This window comes from Capsicum annuum, chromosome 10 (assembly GCF_002878395.1).
Source record: "Capsicum annuum cultivar UCD-10X-F1 chromosome 10, UCD10Xv1.1, whole genome shotgun sequence".
Lineage (NCBI taxonomy): Eukaryota > Viridiplantae > Streptophyta > Magnoliopsida > Solanales > Solanaceae > Capsicum > Capsicum annuum.
In genome coordinates, this window is record NC_061120.1 from 103,183,581 (window position 1) to 103,203,911 (window position 20,331).

The following is a 20,331-nucleotide window of genomic DNA, read 5'->3' on the forward strand; positions in this document are numbered from 1 at the left end:
GTTTTTGTTTTCCTCATTCTTCTGACCAGTGGTTTGGACCCTTTGAAGTTAATACCACCACAAAATACGAAGTTGGAAGAAAATAAAATAATTATAGATGCTTATATGACTGCTCATTTTTTTTTTGCAAATTTAAAAGTCCATTTCTGAATTCAATTTTCAAATGACAAATTCCTTGATGCAGACATGGCTCGATTTGGTATCTATTGAACACCCTAAACTTCTTACAGGTGCGGATACGAGTCGTATGATGTGGGTACCGGTCAGGTGACCCAACTCGTAAGGTGTCCAGTGGGTGATGGTTAGTTTTCTGTTGTGGGTATAACTTGGTGGGTACGGGTCGTAGAATTTGGTGACGGGTCGTTGGGTTGATCCTTTACTTGATCTGAAACTTAGTAACTTGACTTGACTTTGAGTACAAGTGGCTCACTAAGAGTCGTGAGGATAGGGTACGAGTGTGAAACACCCTGGGGTTTGGACCCTTAGAAAATTTCTTGGATTTCTATATTCTAGATATCATACGACTTGTGGGTACCAGTCGTATGATGGGGAATGGTTGGTATGTTCTTGATCGTATGCTAACGAGCGTTGGTTGGTGGGTTGGATTGGTTTCTGGAATGGGTATGACTTGGTGGGTACGAGTCGTATTATTGGTGACGAGTTGTATGGGGGTTTCTCCTTCATTTAATCTAAGACTTAGTAACTTAACTTGGATCTGAGTACGACTGGCTCACCATGAGCAGTAAGATAGGGTACGGTCGTACCATTGACTCGTATGGTAGACAGTGTTCAAACTTTATTTGATTTTATTTTGCCAGTGATACGATTTAGGGGTACTGATCGTATGGTTGGGTATGACTTGGTTTGGGTAAGTCGTATGATCGACAGTATTGGGTCTAAGTGGGAGGCCTAAGGTACAAGTGATGGGTACAACTCGTATGGAAGGGTACGACTGGTATGAGGGAGTCATACCATCTGTTGAGAGTTTTAAGCAATTTAAGTTGGGGGTAATCTGGACATTCCCCACTTAACCTCTTAAGGCCCCACGACTTATATCACTATTGAGATATTATTCACCTTATTATTCTATTCTAAAATACTTAGAAACTCTCTCTAACTTTCTCTTAGGCTCTTGGGTAAAGGAAGACTAGGGTTTCATTTAGAGGATCAATTTAGGGCTTGTATAGGTGATGTCTCTCCATCATCTTCGTAATCTAAGGCATGTACTCCTCCTTCATTATTAGTTCCAATTAGAGGAATTTTTGATACAATGTTTTCATGGCATGATTATTGTGTGGTTTTGGGGTTTTCAAATATATATTGGGATATTAAATGTTTGGTTATGATTTTCCCATGTTTTAATTATGAAATTATATGCTTTAATGGTGGTTTGGACAATTGTTTGCATGAGAATGGTTAATTGGTAATTGGTTTTGGTTTTGGAAATATGATGCCCCCAACATGTTTGATAAAATGCCTATGATAGTGCTTTTACTATATTATTGGACTTTTAATGGAACTGGATGGTATGGTTTGGTAATGGAACCCTAAATGGTATAAATGATTTAAATGGTTTGAAATGGTTAAATGGTAAGGTTTGGTTGTCATGGTTATTGAAACACCTTGACTTAGAACCATTGAAAAACTTCATCTTTTGGTGTCATTGGGGTGGGTACGACTAGGGGCTTGAGTTGTACCCCTTGGATACGAGCCGTATCGTTCTTCTCCTTCCTTCTCGTATCCTAGGCAGTGTAGTGAGAGTCACTCACTATCCTCGATACGTAAAACCCTTCCCTCAATTGTACCTAAGGGTACGAGTCGTATCTAAGGGAATCATATAGGGGAGTCATGAGTTTGGAAGTGAATTGTTTTGGGTACGGTTGGTGGATACAAGCTAGGGTTGAGTGGTACCTTTTGGATATGACTCAAAGTTGTATGGTCGTATACCTAACAATGCGTGTGACCTAGGAGAATCCTAGGGTACGAGTCAGGGTACCACTCCTACCCTAGGGTACGACTACTTTAGTGAGTCGTACCCCTAGATGGGTTTAATTTTCAGCTTTTAACTAAGGGCCTTGTGGTCATTTCCCATGTTTAAAAACTGTAAGTCCTCTCACTATATAAGTGTGTGTAGCCTCCTAAACATCTATTTTGATAGATTAAACACCCTAAATACTCTCTCAAGCTCATCTTTGAAGAATTGGAGGTTAGGGTCTCAAGAGTGGTGTTCATGGGAAAAGAGGAGTCAATATTCTTGGTGATTCATCTTGTTTAAGGCATGTACCTCTTACCTTTACTAAATAACCCTAAACCCATTTATTTTACACTTGGATTAGTAAATGTACATGGTGGTTTTGAAATCAAATGAAAAGGGTTTTGTTGTCTAAAGATGAATAATGATGATTCTTGCTTAGACTTATGTTTATTGATGGTAGTTTGCAGTCGTGAATGCTTGTTATATGTGGTCTAACATGTGGGTCTTGAGTAACCCTAGTCTTGATGGTTTCTACCATGAAATTGGCCTTGGTAAAGTCATGTACACAAGGTGTTTATGAAAATATCTAAGTGAGATGTCTAGTTACATAAAGATGATGCTTTGAACTAGGGCAATAGCCAATATGTAAGAATGCTTGATAAATGATATTGTGAAGGTAAAATGAGCTATGCATTGTGTAATTGATGACCTTGATGGCTTAATGAATGAGAAGGAGGTTAAAGTCCCTAACATGAAAATGAACTTGAATTGCGTGTTGAACTTAATTGTGGTATAGAATTGCTAATAAAGTGTGAATGGCTTGTAAGGGTCTTGAGGACTATAGTTTGAATTGTATGATGAGATGAAAATCAAGGCATTAGTCTATTAAATTGGTTGAGTAATGAAGGATCGCATGAAGACCATGTGGTCACAATGGTGTTGAATTGGCTAAATAGGTTAAAGTTCTTATGTGTAGAATTGAATGTATTTGGATGCATGGACAGAGAGTTAAGAGTCCCAATGTCGACTAATGAGAGTCGTGATGGATTGAGGTCAAACTCTCTTACCTAATGGAATCGCTTGTGGTTAAAGTCCCTTGCATAATGAGATCTCATGAGGTCGAAGTGCCTCGCCAAATGAATTGGCTTGGGGTTAGGGTCCTATAACGCCCTGAAAATGGGTTTCGGAGCGTCACACGGTGCTTGAGGCTACGAGTAGCCCCAAGCTAACCCTTTGAGTCATTTTCATTCAGTTCAACACGAATCAACGGGGTTTCCATAAATAACCCTCAAATATCAACAGAGTAATCATCATCCAAGAATAAAATAATTTCAGAAAGATAACAAAATACGACTTATTAGTCAACTCCCAACATCTATACTAGTCTGACAAGCCTTTAAGAAAATTAATAAAACCAGCGAGCCATTGAAACATGCCCCAACTGACTCATACTCAGTTATCAAATGTAAACAATTCTGTGAAACCAACATCAGACATCACGTCCTCGGAACATGAGGACTCACCACAACAGAGGATGTAGAACAGCGTGCCCGAAGAATCACTATCGAACCTGGAACTGAGCACCTGAACCTACATTCCGAGAAAATGAAGCCCATATCCGAAGATGTGGGTCAGTACCATGGAAAGGAACAGAGTATATGGGGGTGTATGCAGTTGTATAAACATCATCATCATAAATATTTATAAGAAATATACAGGATGTATGAAAGACTCACATAGCCCGAAGAAAATCTTCATAATCGTGAGAGGATGAAATAAGTACAATAACACATGTAAGTCATCATATAATTTGTCAATTACTTTCAGTTTATTAAGAATATCAATTCTCATAATGTAAATATCATTTAAATCTTTTGAACGAATAACTTTCACAATTCCACTTTCAAATCACTTCACCATTCACCATAGACACAAGGAAACACACACACACTGGGAGATCCTATAACCGACATAAACCATGTGAGCTACATAAAGTCCAACGTACAATCCACGTTGGGGAGAGCTGTCCTATCCGTGCCATCGGAGTAGGACTATCGATATCAAATTCACACAAACTAGTGATCACTATATAAATCAGCCTCAGGCTCACTCCTACGGGGGTACATAATTCTAGGGAAGTAAGGTCGCTTTATATCTCCCACTCGATGCTAAAGATTTCTCTCGGACTTAGCTCAGATCATTTCAAAGACAATCCACAACAAAACAATTTCAGTAATATATAAATATACATCGGGAGCCATCATGCTTCCCATCTATCAAAATCAACCACGTTGCGGATTTCTTTCACACTCGAGTTCAAAACAACTCCATTAAGACCAAAACGTCAAATCATTCAAAATATCTCAAATATTCAACATCAACGTGCTTATAACACAAAATTTCTAAAAAAAACACAATTTTCAATGGGAATTCACGACCCAAATATCAAAATCATGATAAATATCGTTCAAGATTCATGCTTTATATCTTCACACATGTAAATTCATCTTTCAAAAACATAAACATCAAGATTTTATAATAATCATCATAAGATATGGGTTCAAGCTTCAAATTCGTAAAAATTAAATAAAAATCATGCCTTTGTAAAGAAAATTACTTTTGGGCACAAGAACGAAAGAGAGTTCTTGTTGAAATACCCCACATACCTTGAATGATGAACTTTAGATCGATACTCGTTTTTGAGATGTTAATCGTGCCTTCGAATGATGGTTCTTGGAGTTCTTGAACTAGGAACTTGGAATCTTGAATAAATTTACAGAATTAATGGTGAACTTTGGAGGTTCTTGAAGTTGGATGTAGGAGCTTAGTTTTTTTTTTTGAGGGAATTTGATGAAATATAACATATAATGCTTATAATAGGCTTTAATATAAGGTTTGAACGGATTTTGGGTGAGGGGGAATGACTAAAACGCCCCTAAAAATGAAATAATTCTCGAATCTGTCCTTTAGTGGACTGTTTTGATAGTTTAAAGTAGATCAACCATAACGTTTTACTCCAATATCTAAATTGGATGAAACCGATTTCATTAGAAAGAGGACTCTCATATCTTTCCGTTGATATATAGTATCTCACCCAGATCATTGTGTACGAGGAGTTATGATCGTTTGAAGTTGATCCAAAAATTCGCTTTTGATAGGCTGAAGTAGATCGACCATAACTTTTTGCTTCGATAGACAAATTGGATGAAACCAATTTCATTAGAAAGAGGATTCACAAAGCTTTCCGTTGATATAGTAGATCACCCAGATCATTATGTACAAGGAGTTATGATCGTTTAAAGTTGGAGCAAAAATACGCCAGGCCTCAGTACTTTTTCCTGCACGTTTTACTGTTCACTACTATTTACGGTTCGATCAGAATGTTCATAACTCATTGCTCGGGTGTTCGTTTATGATGATCCACATATCGTTGGAAAGCTTGTTCTATACTCTACGCAATGGTGGTCATAATCTAAGACATTCCGCACATAAAATTTATAATACATTTTAGAAGATAGAACCCAACACGTTTAAGCACAAAATTTCGACGAAAAATTTCTCGGGGTATTACATGCATCAACAAAACTGCTAACCCAATACCTGAAGCATAAAAAAATGGTAAAACTCATGCCCTCATTGGGCAAAGTCAAGATAGGAGTTGAAGTCAACCAATCCTTGAGTTTTTGGAAGCTCTCCTTACAAGTATTGGACCATTGCAAAGAAATCTTTTTCTAAGTCAACTTGGCCAACGGAACTGAAATGTATGAGAAACCCTTAACATAATGCCTATAATAATCAGCCAAGATGATGAAACTCTGAAACTTGGTAGGTGAAATAGGTCTATCCCAATCACAGGCAACTGGAACTTTGGTCGAATCAACCATAATACTTTCTTAAGTGACCACATGACCCAAGAAAGAATAGACTCCAACAAAAACTCACACTTAGATAACTTAGCATATAACTTCTCAACCCTTAATCTCTAAAGCACAATCCGCAAATGCTTCGCATGCTCATCTCACTCTTGGAATAAAAAATATATCATCTACAAATACAAAATAAAAAAGTTGAGATACAGTCAAAATACTCGATTCATGAACTCCATGACTATGGCTTGGGTATCGGTCAACCCAAAAGACATGACCAAGAACTCATAATGACTATATCGAATCTGAAAAGCTATCTTCAAAATATCCAAAGCTCTAATCCTTAACTGATGATAGCCGGATCTAAAATTAATCTTCAAAAACACCTAAGCACCCTGAAGCTGATCAAATAAATCATCAATACAAGGAAGAGGATACTTATTCTTAATCGTCACCTTATTCAATTGTCGATAATCAATACACATAGCATATACCCATCCCTCTACTTCACAAATAGGATAGGCACACCCCAAGGTGATAAACTAGGTCAGATAAATACCGTATCTTACAACTCCTACAATTGATCCTTTAATTCCCTTAACTCGGCTGGGGCCATTCTTTAAAGAGGAATAAAAATGGGCTTCATGCCCGGCTCAAATCAATAGAAAAATCAATATCATGATCCGAAGGCATACCAGGCAAATTCGTAGGGAATACATCCATGGACTCATGAACAACACAAACAAAATCCAAAGATAGAGGTGAAACAACACTAGTATCATGAATATGAGCTAAGTAAGACAAAAATCCCCTCTTAACCAATCTATGAGCCTAACATAAGATATGATCCTCTTAGGACCTGAATGTCAAGCACCAAGACAAACATCCCCTCTTAACCAATCTACGAGCCTAATATAATATATGATCCTCTTAGGACCTGAATGTCACGCACCCTTCCAAGCTATCCCCGGCACACCCATGTAAGATAAGGTTACGTTCTTAGCAAATTAATCTAGCACAACATGATAAAGATCTAACCAATACATATCCAAAATAATATTGAAATCAACCATATCTAACAAAGAAAATTTAACCAAGTCTTACATCCTGAGAAAGTCACAACACAAGATTGGTGCACCCGATCCACCACTAAAATATCTCCTACTGTGGTAGATACACATATGACATGGAAAGAGGCTCACTAATGGGGTTAAAACCCAAAGAAAAATATGCAGACCCATAGGAAAAGGTTGATCCGGGATCAAATAACACAGATGTAGATCTGAAACAAATGGGGACAATACCTATGATCACAACATCAAAATCCTTTATCTCTGGTATGACAGGTATAACATAGCACTATCCACGACCACTAACTGGTTGAGTGGCCCTAAGACCACCACCCTGAGCTCAACTATCTCTACCCCTCACTCCTCTGGTAGAACTCCACCTCACACAACTAAAATAGAAGTATCTCTCATTATACGACAGTGCAATCCTTGGCCAAATGGACAATCTCCTTAAACACAAAGCAACCTCTATAACTCAACACAATCAATAAAGGTACCACTAGACCCCAACGACCTCCCTAAATTGCTGGATTAGAAGACCAACTATAATAACTCTACAAGGTTCCTGCATCGGTCTACCATGATACCCATGAGAACCTTTGAAATCTCTGCCTCAAGAATCCTGACCTCTAAACTTAACAAAATGGTGTACTTTTATGGCATCTTCCTAAGATGCTCGCAGAATACCTTTCATTATCTTAGCATGATCCATTATACTCTAAAAAGACGCTTTAAATACAACCATCTAAGATATAGCCAACTATAAAGAGACATCCAAACCATTCATGATCTTTCGAATCTTCTCAAACTTGGTGGAAATAGTGGTATAAGAATATCTAGACATGGCATGGAAGTGTACCTCATACTCTACGACAGTCATGGAGCCCTACTCCAGGTGATCAAACTTTTCTCTCATTCGATCTATTAGGCTGCAGGGAACAAACCTCTTCAAAAAAGGCATCAAAAAACTGATCCCAAGTCATCTTAGGAGAATCAAGAGGTCTACAACCAATAAGCAACCTCCACCAATCTCTAGTTACATCTCTCAATTGATAAGTAGTATAGGCAACCCCATTCAACTTAAGTAAACCCAAATTATGTAACTTTTATCGATAATAAATTAGGAACTCATAGGCATCCTTGGCCATCGCACCACAGAATCTAGGAGGACCCAAATGAGTAAATCTCTTAAACCTCTTCTAATCTTCAGAAGACCTAACTGTACCCATAGCAAGACAAGACATAGTGAATCTGGCGGGCAGAGATCCCATAGGGGAGGTAAAATAGATTAAGGTTGAACTCCTGATCTCTAAGCAACATACTCAGATATCAATGTTGATGGAGGAATAGTACTCAAGGTATGAGGAGTACCCAAAATAGAAGTAGGTGCCACTAGAAGATCGACATTCATAATTAAAGGAATACACAACATAACCAAAGGATAACCCTCTAAACAGGTCAGCACATGCACCAACAACCCTTCAAATCTGTGACGGATGAACATTGAGGAAACAAAATCTACACCCCTAACATGATGTAATGACTCTTCAGGTCATTTTTCATATTTATGCTTATCTTCACTGTTTAGGATTATCCATAGCTTCCCCAAGTCTTTTATGACTTGCTAGGACTGACTGTTCAGTTACCTGGCAGTTTGTTTGGTTTTTAGAGACAATTTCCTATTTTAAAGTCTTCACTGGTTCCAAATAGACACCGGGAAAACACTTTAGTGAAATGATCTCGGATACAAATTTTGACTTTGCCAATAGATCCAAAATATTGATTTATGTCTAGGTATACCTTTTTTTGGGTCCCAATACACCTGAGATTATTTCGACCTATTGATCGGAAAGTTGATAAGTGGAAAGAATGGGTGTAAGATCCATATTTGGTTAAAATGATCTCGGATTAAAAATCCAACTTTGTCATTGCATCTAGAATGTTTATTTTAGGATAAGGAGACCCTTGTTTCAGGTCCTAAGGTTCCTGAACTTATTTTGGGCTATTGAACGAATTTTATAAAAAGTGATGAAACCTAATTTTTGGATAAACAATCTCTGATGAAAGTTTTGATGATTTTAATGGATTTAAAATATGGTTTACACTTAAAATTCACTATTTGATCATGTTATTTGGATTTCAGATGAGTTTCGAGGGTCAAAAACTTATTTTTTAGTTTGGTGTCATCTGTTGTAACCGCGATTGCGACCAAGAGTGTGTGATCGTGAGACCACAATCGTGGCCCATAGGACCGCGATAACAGCAACTATTTAGCTGTAGGGGCTATATTAAAGGCCCCAAGATGCACTTGGGGCATTTCCCTTTCAGCATTTAGACCTAGAAACCCCATAATGAGTGTAATAACTCAAAATTGTATCACGATTATCTTTAAGATTAAGGAAAGAATTTCTTGAATTCATGCTTGAATTTCTTAGTTTGGACCCAAAACCTCAATTTATCTTAGGGCTTGATTTTAGCCTAAAGTATGCTTAGTTTTCATCCATTCTTTAAGTGTTATAATTCCTTATTCATATGTGAACATTGGGTTGGTCTCGAAAACTCATTTTCCATATGTGGGACCCATTGGGGTTTTTGGACCCGAAGCACAATAGTGCAATATGGGTATCATTAGACTCATATTTATATGTAGATTATAGTTTTGATAGTGTGATGGCATTTTAAGGATTGTGAAGTGAAGACAAGTATGTGGTGCTTGAAGGATGATTTAACAATTTGTCCTTAAGGTAGGATCCTATCCACTTTTCTTCATAGATTATGTGTGATATATATTGTGTGTGGATATGAATGTTAAGATTGATTCTGAGTAAGATAGATTAGGCTTGATTATTTGTGTCATGGGAAATTAGTTAAGGGTCTTGGGCCCATAATATAGTATGTTTATAACTTTGTAGATTCCTATTGCCTTATCCCTAGTTTAGATTGAATTGTAGCATAGATTTGATACATTGCTAGATTGTGGATGTGGTTTTAGTATTGGAAGCATGATTAGTATATTTGATCTTATTGGGCTAGTGTGGTATTCTCGGAATCATAATTTGGGTGAAATTGAGTTATGTGCCCTTACTTCTAGTTGAAGTTACTTAGTATTGTATGTGCCTTACTTGGCATCTAGAAGTTGGACTAGATATCTTAGCCTAGTTTGGGGCATAGTGTACCTAATTAAGGAAATTGAGGTTTAGAAGCGAGATTATCCATCCCACTTAGGCCTAGGCTTGTGTTAGTCATTGTGGAATTAGCTGCTGATGTCAGACATAGTTGAGACTAGAAAACCTTTGTATAAGGTTACTTCGTGACTTGGTATACTATAATGACGTTCCTCGTATTGTGACTTATGAGTTATAACTATGTTGTTGCTCATAGAAATGATATGATAATGGGACCATATATGCTAGATAATTATATGTTTATTGATATTATACCTCATTTATGTGAGATGCCTCCTAGATGTGAGATGATTAGAGATATGTTATAACATATAAATATGATTATTGAGATAAGTTCTGGATATGTATATGGGCCGAAAGCAGTGATGATAATATTGTAATTTTTTTGGACATTATTCGGATGAGGGTCGATAGATGATATCGATTGGACATTCAAGAAATACTTATCCTTGTAGAGGATACAGTTACAGTTCATAAATATATATATATATATATATATATATTTATGTATTTGTGTGTGCGTATACACATCTCTCCGATATGGGATAGAAGAAAGTGTGGTATGATGCTTATGATTTCACTGATTGAATACCGGTGATGGCATACATAGATTCAATACATTCATGGTTATTGTATCAGTTATTGATGCGATTCTAGCTAAAATGTGATCTTATGACTGTTCTTCCTAATATTATGGTATAAGCTACATGATAACTAGTTGTCTATTAGGTGACTCTAGTACATAATGCTTAGAATTCTCAATATGTTGTTAATGAGCCTTGCTTAGTAATATGGTAGCTAATGAGTAAGGTTGATACGTGGCTATGAAGATGGGTTTATCGATGGTAATGATATATGACTATTAATAACAAGTTATAATGTCGATTAGTTATTGAGTAACGTGGTTAACATTGCTAGGTGATAAAGTATGGTAGTGATAATGATGCCTAGTTATTGATGCTGACTAACTGATAACGAGGACTAGATAATGATGAGGATTAGTTGGTAAATGATTATTAGATATTGATTGGTGTTAGTTAATAAAAGATGTTTACTTGATAAATGATAAATAGTGAATAGATGATGGTTATGGTTTAATGGTGAACCTTGACTAGATGTTAGGTTTGGATAATTATTGATTAATGGTTAGTTGCTATTCCATGATTAATGATTATGTGAAGAATCGGTTAGATTGATAACTAACAATTATGTGATGACTCGTAAACTAGCAGTATAATTATGAGTCTTGGCTAGTTAATAATAAGTAGATAGAATATAATGATAAGATAGTTATCTTTGCGATGTTATGGTTATGGTTGCGAGTATACTGGCTTGAGGCTGTGCACCTATATTTATGCATTGATGCTTGGCAAGGCCGGAGGATACTTTGATAATATATTGATGTCCGGCAAGGCCGGAGGATACTTTGATGATATATTGATGCCCGATAAGGCCAGAGGTTGATCACGATAATGATGGTCATGATGATGACACTTATGACGAGATTGATGATAGTGACTGTGTACCTTGCATCCATTACTACATGTGCATCACCTATCACTAGTATGCACCAATGTTTATAAGTTGGTATGGGACGATTGCATAAATATGGGTGAAGAATATGCCATATATTAGTGTATGTTGATTGAACATTCCCAGCCTAGGGCGGTGGGGGTACGTATACGCTCGACGAGGTATTTGTTTTTTTGGAGTAGCCAGCTATTTATGCTGTTATTAATATTGTTATGATTATTATTATGGCTAGCTTATGATAGATTGGTCATTGATCCAGTATCGGGATTTGAGGTATGTCTTCGGCCTCTCTTATCTTATGATTGCATTATTATGCATGATTATTTCATGTCTAGCCATGTGGATTAGAAACCATGAAAATGATAGTATTTAAATACTTATAGTCCTGTAATGAAGTCTTAAAATGAGAATAGGATGATATAGGTTATGCTTTGAGATAACCTCATGTTTATATGTATATGTACCTATATATATCTAGCTATATGAAGCTATGGTGCTATCGTATATCCCTTACTTCATTGTTCATATTGTATAGTCGTTTCTTTGCCTTGTATATTACTACATATCTTTCTTTTGTTCTTTTTTCGTATATTGACATGGGATATATGATATAACATTGACGTATATTGAATGTAACTAGAATATGATTGTTCACCCTAATACTTCCTTTGTTTCAGTATGTTAAGACTTTTGGACATGAACATGATAGTTGTTCCTTATTATCTCATTGACAAGTCATATGATTTCTTGACTCTTGGGTGTAGTTTCCATTCTGTTTATATGCTGCTTAATCTTTGGAGCTCAGTTGACAGTATCCTATTGAGTACCATTCGTTTGGTACTTGTAATACCCCGATCGTTTCTTAAGCCTAAATTCATCTTTTGAGTGAATATGGACGACTTCCAAATTTATTTTTATTTATCTCATGTTGTATTTCCCTAAATTCTACTCTCGATCATGTGGAGAATTGGATAAGCTTTCCATCTACATAAGATTCACCCGAATCGGACACCTGGTGAGGAAGTTAGAGCCATTTTGTAATTCCCCGAGACTCTAACCAAAAGTGCAACAATGAATCAAGCTCTTGAGAAATAAATTATAGTGCTTTGGTTGTTTTTTAATGAAGGATGGTGTGTATTAATGCCTTAAAGATGTCCTAACGATTGGGCGAATGTAAACATTCCTTACCTATTGAGTTCTTGGGAAGGATATTGGTATAGTCAACTTCAAACAAGCATATCTCTCATTTTACTTGGAATTTTTGATCTAATGACCAATCACCAGATAGATAATTGAATTATCTTTCCAACGATACCAATTTCGCCAAAATTCGATATCGGAGCAAAGAGTTATACCTATTTTGCTCCAGGATGTCAAGCTGAAAAACGGTGACGATGGTTTTGACGGACTGTCACGTTTCTGACGCCATTTTTGACGACGTCGTCACATTCTGATGACATTTCTGACGACGTCGTCATCCCTGGGCAGAAAATAAAGAATTGGAACCCTTTTTGTGACGACCATTCGTGACGGCCTATCACGGACCTGATGACCTATCACGGATGGTGTGAAGTATATTTTTTGAGCAACTCAAGAAGATTCTTATGAGTCAATATACTCAAGTCTTAGATCGTGCTATAGAAGATTCTTACAAGACATTTAGGAAAGGTCTCCATTCTTTCAAGTCTTAGATTGTGCTATAGAAAGATTCGTTGAGAAACTTATACAGATTCTCATCTTACCCTATTTGGGGTATCCTCGCCTTATTTTTAAGGTATTAGAGACAGTCAAACTCAATTCTGTTTAGATAGTAGTTTCTTAAACAGTCCCCACAGATAGTTATGAAGTTGTAAATGATCTAGAAAGTACCCTATTAGTGCCTTATCATGCTTTGCTTATAAATTGTGCAATAAGCCCAAGCCAGTTGCGCTTCCAGATTTCCTTCTCAGAATCCATATTAATAATCTATACTTCCTTATCTATGTACTGTTCCTAAGGTAACATGATTAGCGAGTTCCAATTTTCTCCCTCTGATAATGCTTTCAGACTTACAAGAGAGAAATTTTAGAAGTCTCACAAAACGGCCTGAGAAGAGCTTACCAACGTGTTATAAGTTTCCTAAGTTCAATGTTATGCCCTCTCCCTTATGATTCTTTCAGTTAAGATAGAGTAAGCTGTGTATTCTTAGATTATCAAATATTGTATGGCGAGTTTCTATCTCTGGTAACCTTGTTATCTTCATGATGTTGGTACTGAAAGTCTAGTGAAGTCGTATGGGGCTCTTTCGATTCACTAGCATAATTGCTTTGTTATCCATCTCAAATTCTTTTTCAAAATGCAAATCAAAGACTAGTGAAGCCGGGTGAGGCTTATTTTGATTCACTAGCGACTCCTTGTGTATCTTGTTTCCTCGTGCTGGTTAGAACTGGTTTAGAGGTGTTGTGGAAAGAAAGGGGGGAAAGTGTGATTTATTGAAAGTATATATAGCTGAGCCTTTTGCATGTGATCGAGTTAGTGATAAAGTGATATTGTTCTTGTGTGTCAGCTCATGGAAGAAACAGAATAAGTTATTGGTGGAGGTAAATAATGGTTTGCTTAAGGTATGAAAAGAGTTGTTGACGGTGTGTTGCACAAGATAAGTATAAGTTATGGATGATGATACTTAGTGAATGAGTGCTGTTAACTTAGATGCTCCTGAGATTGCAAGGGAAAGTTAAGTTGAGGCTTAGAGAGTTATGAATTAAGTTAAGTTGTGTATGAAGGATAGATAGTAATGATGGGTAGAAGAAGGGCGTGTTGATGGATTATAAATGAGAGAGGCCATATTATTATGACCAATTATTGTTATTAGGGGGTTTAAGTGGACTAGTGTTTATTGACGTTTTGTTTTATAGTTTCTAAGTGAGAATTGTGTGTGTGAGGTGGAGTTGTAAGTTATGCTGAGCGCTAGGCATTAAGCTTGGATGATTGGTGGCTATGAAGGTGGATGTGATGATTTCTTGGTTAATGGTGCTAGTTACAGGGAAGTGATCTAATGGGCTTGGACAGTGTATGCGAGAGCTTGAGTCTGATCAACTTGTAATTAAGTTTGATTTTGTGTTCTTGGTGAGAAATCTTGCCCAAGGTTTTGTGGGGTTGTTTTTTTTTTTTCTAGGGTCATTGTATGTGGTGTAATTAGTAAGTGTCGTGGAGTTGCTAGGTGGAGGAAGACTAGTTAGGCAATGGACGATGTTCCTAATAATTGAGTCAAGAAGTGTGATGGATTTAGTCTAAGGGGGAGATAGTAGAACAAGTGGTAGGTTAGTTTGTTAGGTTCTAGTGGGTATGACAATAAGTTGTGCAACAACTGTAAGAAGGGATACTGCTCGACCCATTTTTATTTTAGTATTTTCAGTCATTCCTGTATTTATTCATGCTTTGCGTTTTGATTCCATGATCATGATTCATGTCCAGGCATGCCATAAAAAATCCTGTTAGTTACCGAAATGCAGAGTCTCAGACCTTTCACCGGTTGGAATCACAATTCATAGTTACGAATTCCCAATTTAGGTCATGCAACACATGACTTATGTACTCAAGCTTTGTGATATATTCAGTTCCAATGTTCAAGCGCTACTTTTAATGATCAGTAAGAAAGGAATTCAAATTCATATCATGCATGTCCCCTGACCGTATTTCTTTGATGGTTTATGATGTTAAATCCTCTATTCCTCGAGCCTCAGCTGGGTGTCAAGTTATTTATAGTATCTATTCATGTGTCAGATCCTCATGCTCTAATCTTTTAATTATCTTTCCTTACCCAAGATAATGGTGGTGAATAGTTGTTTAGTCGGGAGAGGAGATATTTCCTTATCAACGATAGAGGGTGCCATGCCTACTTTGGCTTGGCGGTAATGTGAAGTAAGATTGAGGCTAAGTCTTTGATACATGTTATGGTTAGTTGAAGTTTAATGTATTGTGATTGGGAAGATTGTGGTGTGTTCATTTTGTGTAATCCCATGAGTTGTAATTCCATGAGTTGGAAGGAATATTAGAGTGAAGCATTTGTGTAGGACTCGATTAGCAAGGAGTATGTCAGGTGTGCTTGAGGTGAGTGCGTGGAAATTTTCTTGATTAGAGGTATGTAGGGTGTGAAGAAAAGGCTTTATAAGTGTTTGATTAGGAATGCGCATGTGGTTATGAAGATAGGCTTGAATGTCGTATTTGTGTGCATGTGGATGGGTGCCTTGGACATTAGTAAATGGCTAGTGCTAGGTGGATTGGAGTTGTCAAAATGGTAACGAGAATTACTCTTGAAGTGAGAGGTTGTAAGGATATCATTGTGTGGGAGTTGATGATTCAGAATGGGGTTATGTGGCGAATCTTATGGTTCTAGGTTACGCATGAAAATGATGAGGGGGTTTGGTTCAAGGGGATATGAGTAGATGGAAGTATCAGTGTCATGTGAAGATTGTAATTCGAATCGATCAAATATAGTATCAGACGGGTATATTATAGTCGAGAGAGTGTTTGAGAAGTGTGGTTGAGTTGAGAGTAAGGAGTTGCCTTGCTTGAAGCTTAGTACTTTTATCCTGACTTATGATTCATAGGTTTAGGTTTCAAGTTATGGGATTATGGTAATTTTATGATCTCTGATTCAGATGTCTTGTTTAGATCTTGCCTAAAGTTCTTTGCTCCTTCAAACCATTAGAATTCCTTGGGAGGGTGTTGAAGAAATCCTCTACTTAAGTATGAGTATCTAGTATGATTCAGTTTGCATAGCTAGCAACCCAGTTTTTAAAATTTGGCAGATAGATTTCTATGGCCTTTTATTTTTTTTCGAACTAGTTTGGTTTTACCACTCGAAGTTTCGTAAGTATGGGCAATCCGGTAAGTAGTTGCTCATACCCAAAAATCTACGAATTCAGTTCAGTATGTGTATCAGGCATCATTTTTAGATTCGAATATATAACTGTGATTCAGTCTGTAAGCATTCATTTAACAATCTTTGTTTTCCAAGTATTCTAGTCCAGACAGTGTAATACACATTCTGTAGTCTTATCCTTGTTTCCAATGACCTATGCTTGCATAAATTATCTCTTCGCCATCTATGAGTACGATTGCACCCTTATCACATCAAGTGAATTCTAAACTCTTAGTATGAGCCCGCTCTTTAATATAGGAAGAAGGCAAATTAGCTCAGATTTAGTCGAGAATTACAGTTGTCCTCTATCTATTTTTTTCCTGTCTCGGATCCAGCTGTATTGCTATTCTCATCATGAGTTTATACATTCAACGAAGTACTTCAAAGTTTAGAAAGATATAGATTTAGATTTGCAAGTTGTTTCAGTTGTGTGTCTTTAGTTTTCTCTATATTCTTGGCCAAAAAGCAACATTCGAGGACGAATGTTTCCAAGGGGGAGATATTGTTACCCCGATCGTTTCTTAAGCCTAAATTCATCTTTTGAGTGAATATGGATGACTTCCAAATTGATTGTTATTTATCTCATGTTGTATTTCCCTAAATTCTACTCTCGATCATGTGGAGAATTGGATAAGCTTTCCATCGACATAAGATTCACCCGAATTGGATACCCGGTGAGGAAGTTAGAGCCATTTTGTAATTCCCCGAGACTCTAACCAATAGTGCAACCATGAATCAAGCTCTTGAGAAATAAATTATAGTGCTTTGGTTGTTTTCTAATCAAGGATGGTGTGTATTAAGTCCTTAATGATGTCCTAACGATTGGGCGAATGAAAACAGTCCTTAACGATTGAGTTCTTGGGAAGGATATTGGTATAGTCAAATTCAAACTAGCATATCTCTCATTATACTTGGAATTTTTGAGCTCATAACCTATCAACAGATATATAATTGAATTATCTTTTGAACGATATCAATTTCGCCAAAATCCGATATCGGAGCAAAAAGTTATGCCCATTTTACTCCAGCATGTCAACCTGGAAAACGGTGACGACGGTTCTAACGGGCTGTCACGTTTCTGACGCCATTTTTGACGACGTCGTCACATTTTGACGACATTTCTGATGACGTCGTCATCCCTGGGCAGAAAATAAATAATTGGAACCCTTTTTGTGACGACCATTCGTGACGGCCTTTCACGGACCTAATGGCCTATCACGGATGGCGTGAAGTATATTTTTCTAGCAACTCAAGGACGTTTTTAAAAGGGTATTTTGATCTTTTCCACTCATTTTTAGCCTATATATATACTAGTAGTGGAGAAAACCTTCATTATCTCTCATTCTCTTTTAAGGAAAAGATCAAGAAGCTAGGGTTTTCTTCTAAAATCCTAAATCAAATCTTCTCCAAGAAATTTAAGAATCTTCCAAATATTTCTCCAAGTTGTCCAAGAATCAAAATTTTCAAGTCAAAGGCATCAAGAAACTTAGCTCAGAAGTGTGAAGAAGAGTTCTCAATCATGCTTGTTCATCTTAAATCCATGTTCTCAATCATGCTTGTTCATCTTAAATCCATAATCCAAGGTATGTGGGGTTTGAACAAGAACACTTCTTTCGTTCTTGTGCCCAAAGATTTAATTTCTACTATTGAAATCCATGATTTTTCAAAGTAGGTTTACACCCAAATTACTTTATTAATGATTTATGATATTTGAGCTATTCAAGATTGATACGCATGACTATTTCATCATTTTATTTTTAAATTGAGAACTTATGCCATGAGTTGAATATTATTATTATGAGTTGATGATCTCCGAATGATTTGAGATAAGAGTCATGATTTAAGCTTTTCCATGAGAATTTTTATATATATATATATATATATATATATATATATATTGATATTTGAGCTTGAGAGTCAAGAATGAGTTCTATGATGTTTTCTTGAAGTTTTTGATACATGATTATTTTACAACTTTTAAATTATGACTTGATATTTAATATTGTGAATTTCATGTTCTACCATGAGTTGATATTTCAAGTGCTTTCAAGACATGTGTCAAGCTTTAAGCTTCCTTGTGACAAATTGGATTATTGATTATATTGATTCATAAGATTGAGTTGTTATAATGAGTCTTGATATTTCCTCAAAGTTATTGATGTTGCCATGACTAAATGAATTGATACATCTTAATGTTGAGAAAGATTGTTTGATTTTGAGTCGAGTTAGGAATCCACAGTTGTATATGATTTACTGATGAGATATATTATTGTTTTGGTTTTCATGATAGACCCATGAATTGATATTCATTAAGGTGGATTTCCTAACGCGTTCTGAGCTGAGTTTGGGAGGAGTATTTAGCACCGAGCGGGAAATTTGATATTTCCCTGAAACTACGTGCCACCGTAGGATTGATGTTGATAATTGTGGGCCAAAGGCTGAGTGTGGGATTGTGATTGTGAAATTGAGGTTGTACTCCCAGTCAAGGCTCCCGCCAATGTGGGATTCTCTCCTTAGGAGGGCAATACGTTGGACTCCTTGCGGCTCACATGGTGTAGTTATGTCGGTTATAGGAAACTCCCAAGTCCATAATAGTCCAAGTTTTCATGAGTTACCGAGTCACTCTAACTCATGATTTAAAGAGTTTGAGTTGAGTATAACGATTTTTGAGATTTATAATGTGTGTACTATTATTGATGTTTTACAAGGAATATATTTCAGTTAATTCAAGCGAAGAAAGTTTTTATCGTCAGCATACATGATTTTCATAATCATTTATGATATTATTTATAACGTTGCATTGCACCCCCACATACTCAGTACATTCCTTAAAGTACTGACCCCCCATATATTTCTATATGCTACAGTGTCTTATAATGTAGGTGCAAGTTGTAGCGCAGATACCACATTCAGTCTGTCCGTCGCTACCATTCAGCAGGTGACGAGTCCTTTTGATTCGAGGGCTTGAGTTGGTTATACAGTTCGAGAAGTATTGTATTTTACTTATTTTAGTTGTATTGAGCCTAGATAGTTGGTAGTCATGAACCGGCTATCTAAAGTCAGTACCAGTAGAGCTTCATAGACAGTCCGTAGAATTTGATATATTCAGTTTCATTTGGTAAAAGTAGAATTGTAATCATGTAAAGTTCATGTTTATATTGATCAAGTTCAGAGAAGTTCTATATTTTCGCTAACTTTATATATATTTAAGCATTTTATCCAGTTGTTTATGAGTTATGCCAGTAGGAGGGTTAGCTTGGGGTCACTTGTGCCCCTAAGCATCGTGTGACATCTCGGGACCCAAATTTTGGGGCGTTACTGTAAGACCCCGTAAAATCGCATGTCAAATTTAGCTCGTAAAGCTCCATGAGAGATTCCAACACTTAGAAATTGTTTTTTGCTAAGTGTTCAAGTCCAACACTTACTCTCATTTTAGACCTCCCAACTTTGGGGATTTATTTGATGACGTTCCCGGCCTCTGTTTTAAGATTTTCAAGTTGCGTTGTGATGGGGAAAGTCCGTAGTACGTATTGGACACATTCCGGGCGCATTTTGGGCGCTTTTCAGTGGCTAACTCACTGGCTTGAAATGCTCCCGCATTTCGGGTGCATTTCAGGTCAAAAATTTCAGTCAACTTCAAACTATAATAACTTCCTACATATAATGAACTGTGAGAGCTGCTATATATGAATGGAAATATTTTTGAGTCTTCTTTCCAATGCAATTGGTTTAATCCCATTTGGACATCTAAATAAAAAGTTATTATTAATTTACTTCAGCCTATCAAACAGTCAATTAT

The 20,331-nt window shown here is 36.7% G+C and overlaps 1 protein-coding gene across 1 annotated transcript in view; it reads left to right on the forward strand.

Moving 5' to 3' along the window:
* Positions 1-19,718, forward strand: part of LOC107856625 (pentatricopeptide repeat-containing protein At5g09450, mitochondrial) — a 30,859-nt gene extending 11,141 nt beyond the window's left edge. Inside the window, exon 4 of the mRNA XM_047398087.1 lies at positions 19,400-19,718. Coding sequence (XP_047254043.1) covers positions 19,400-19,414 — 15 coding nt within the window. The 3' untranslated portion in view covers positions 19,415-19,718. The remainder of the gene's footprint in view (positions 1-19,399) is intronic.
* The last annotated feature ends 613 nt before the right edge of the window (positions 19,719-20,331 follow it).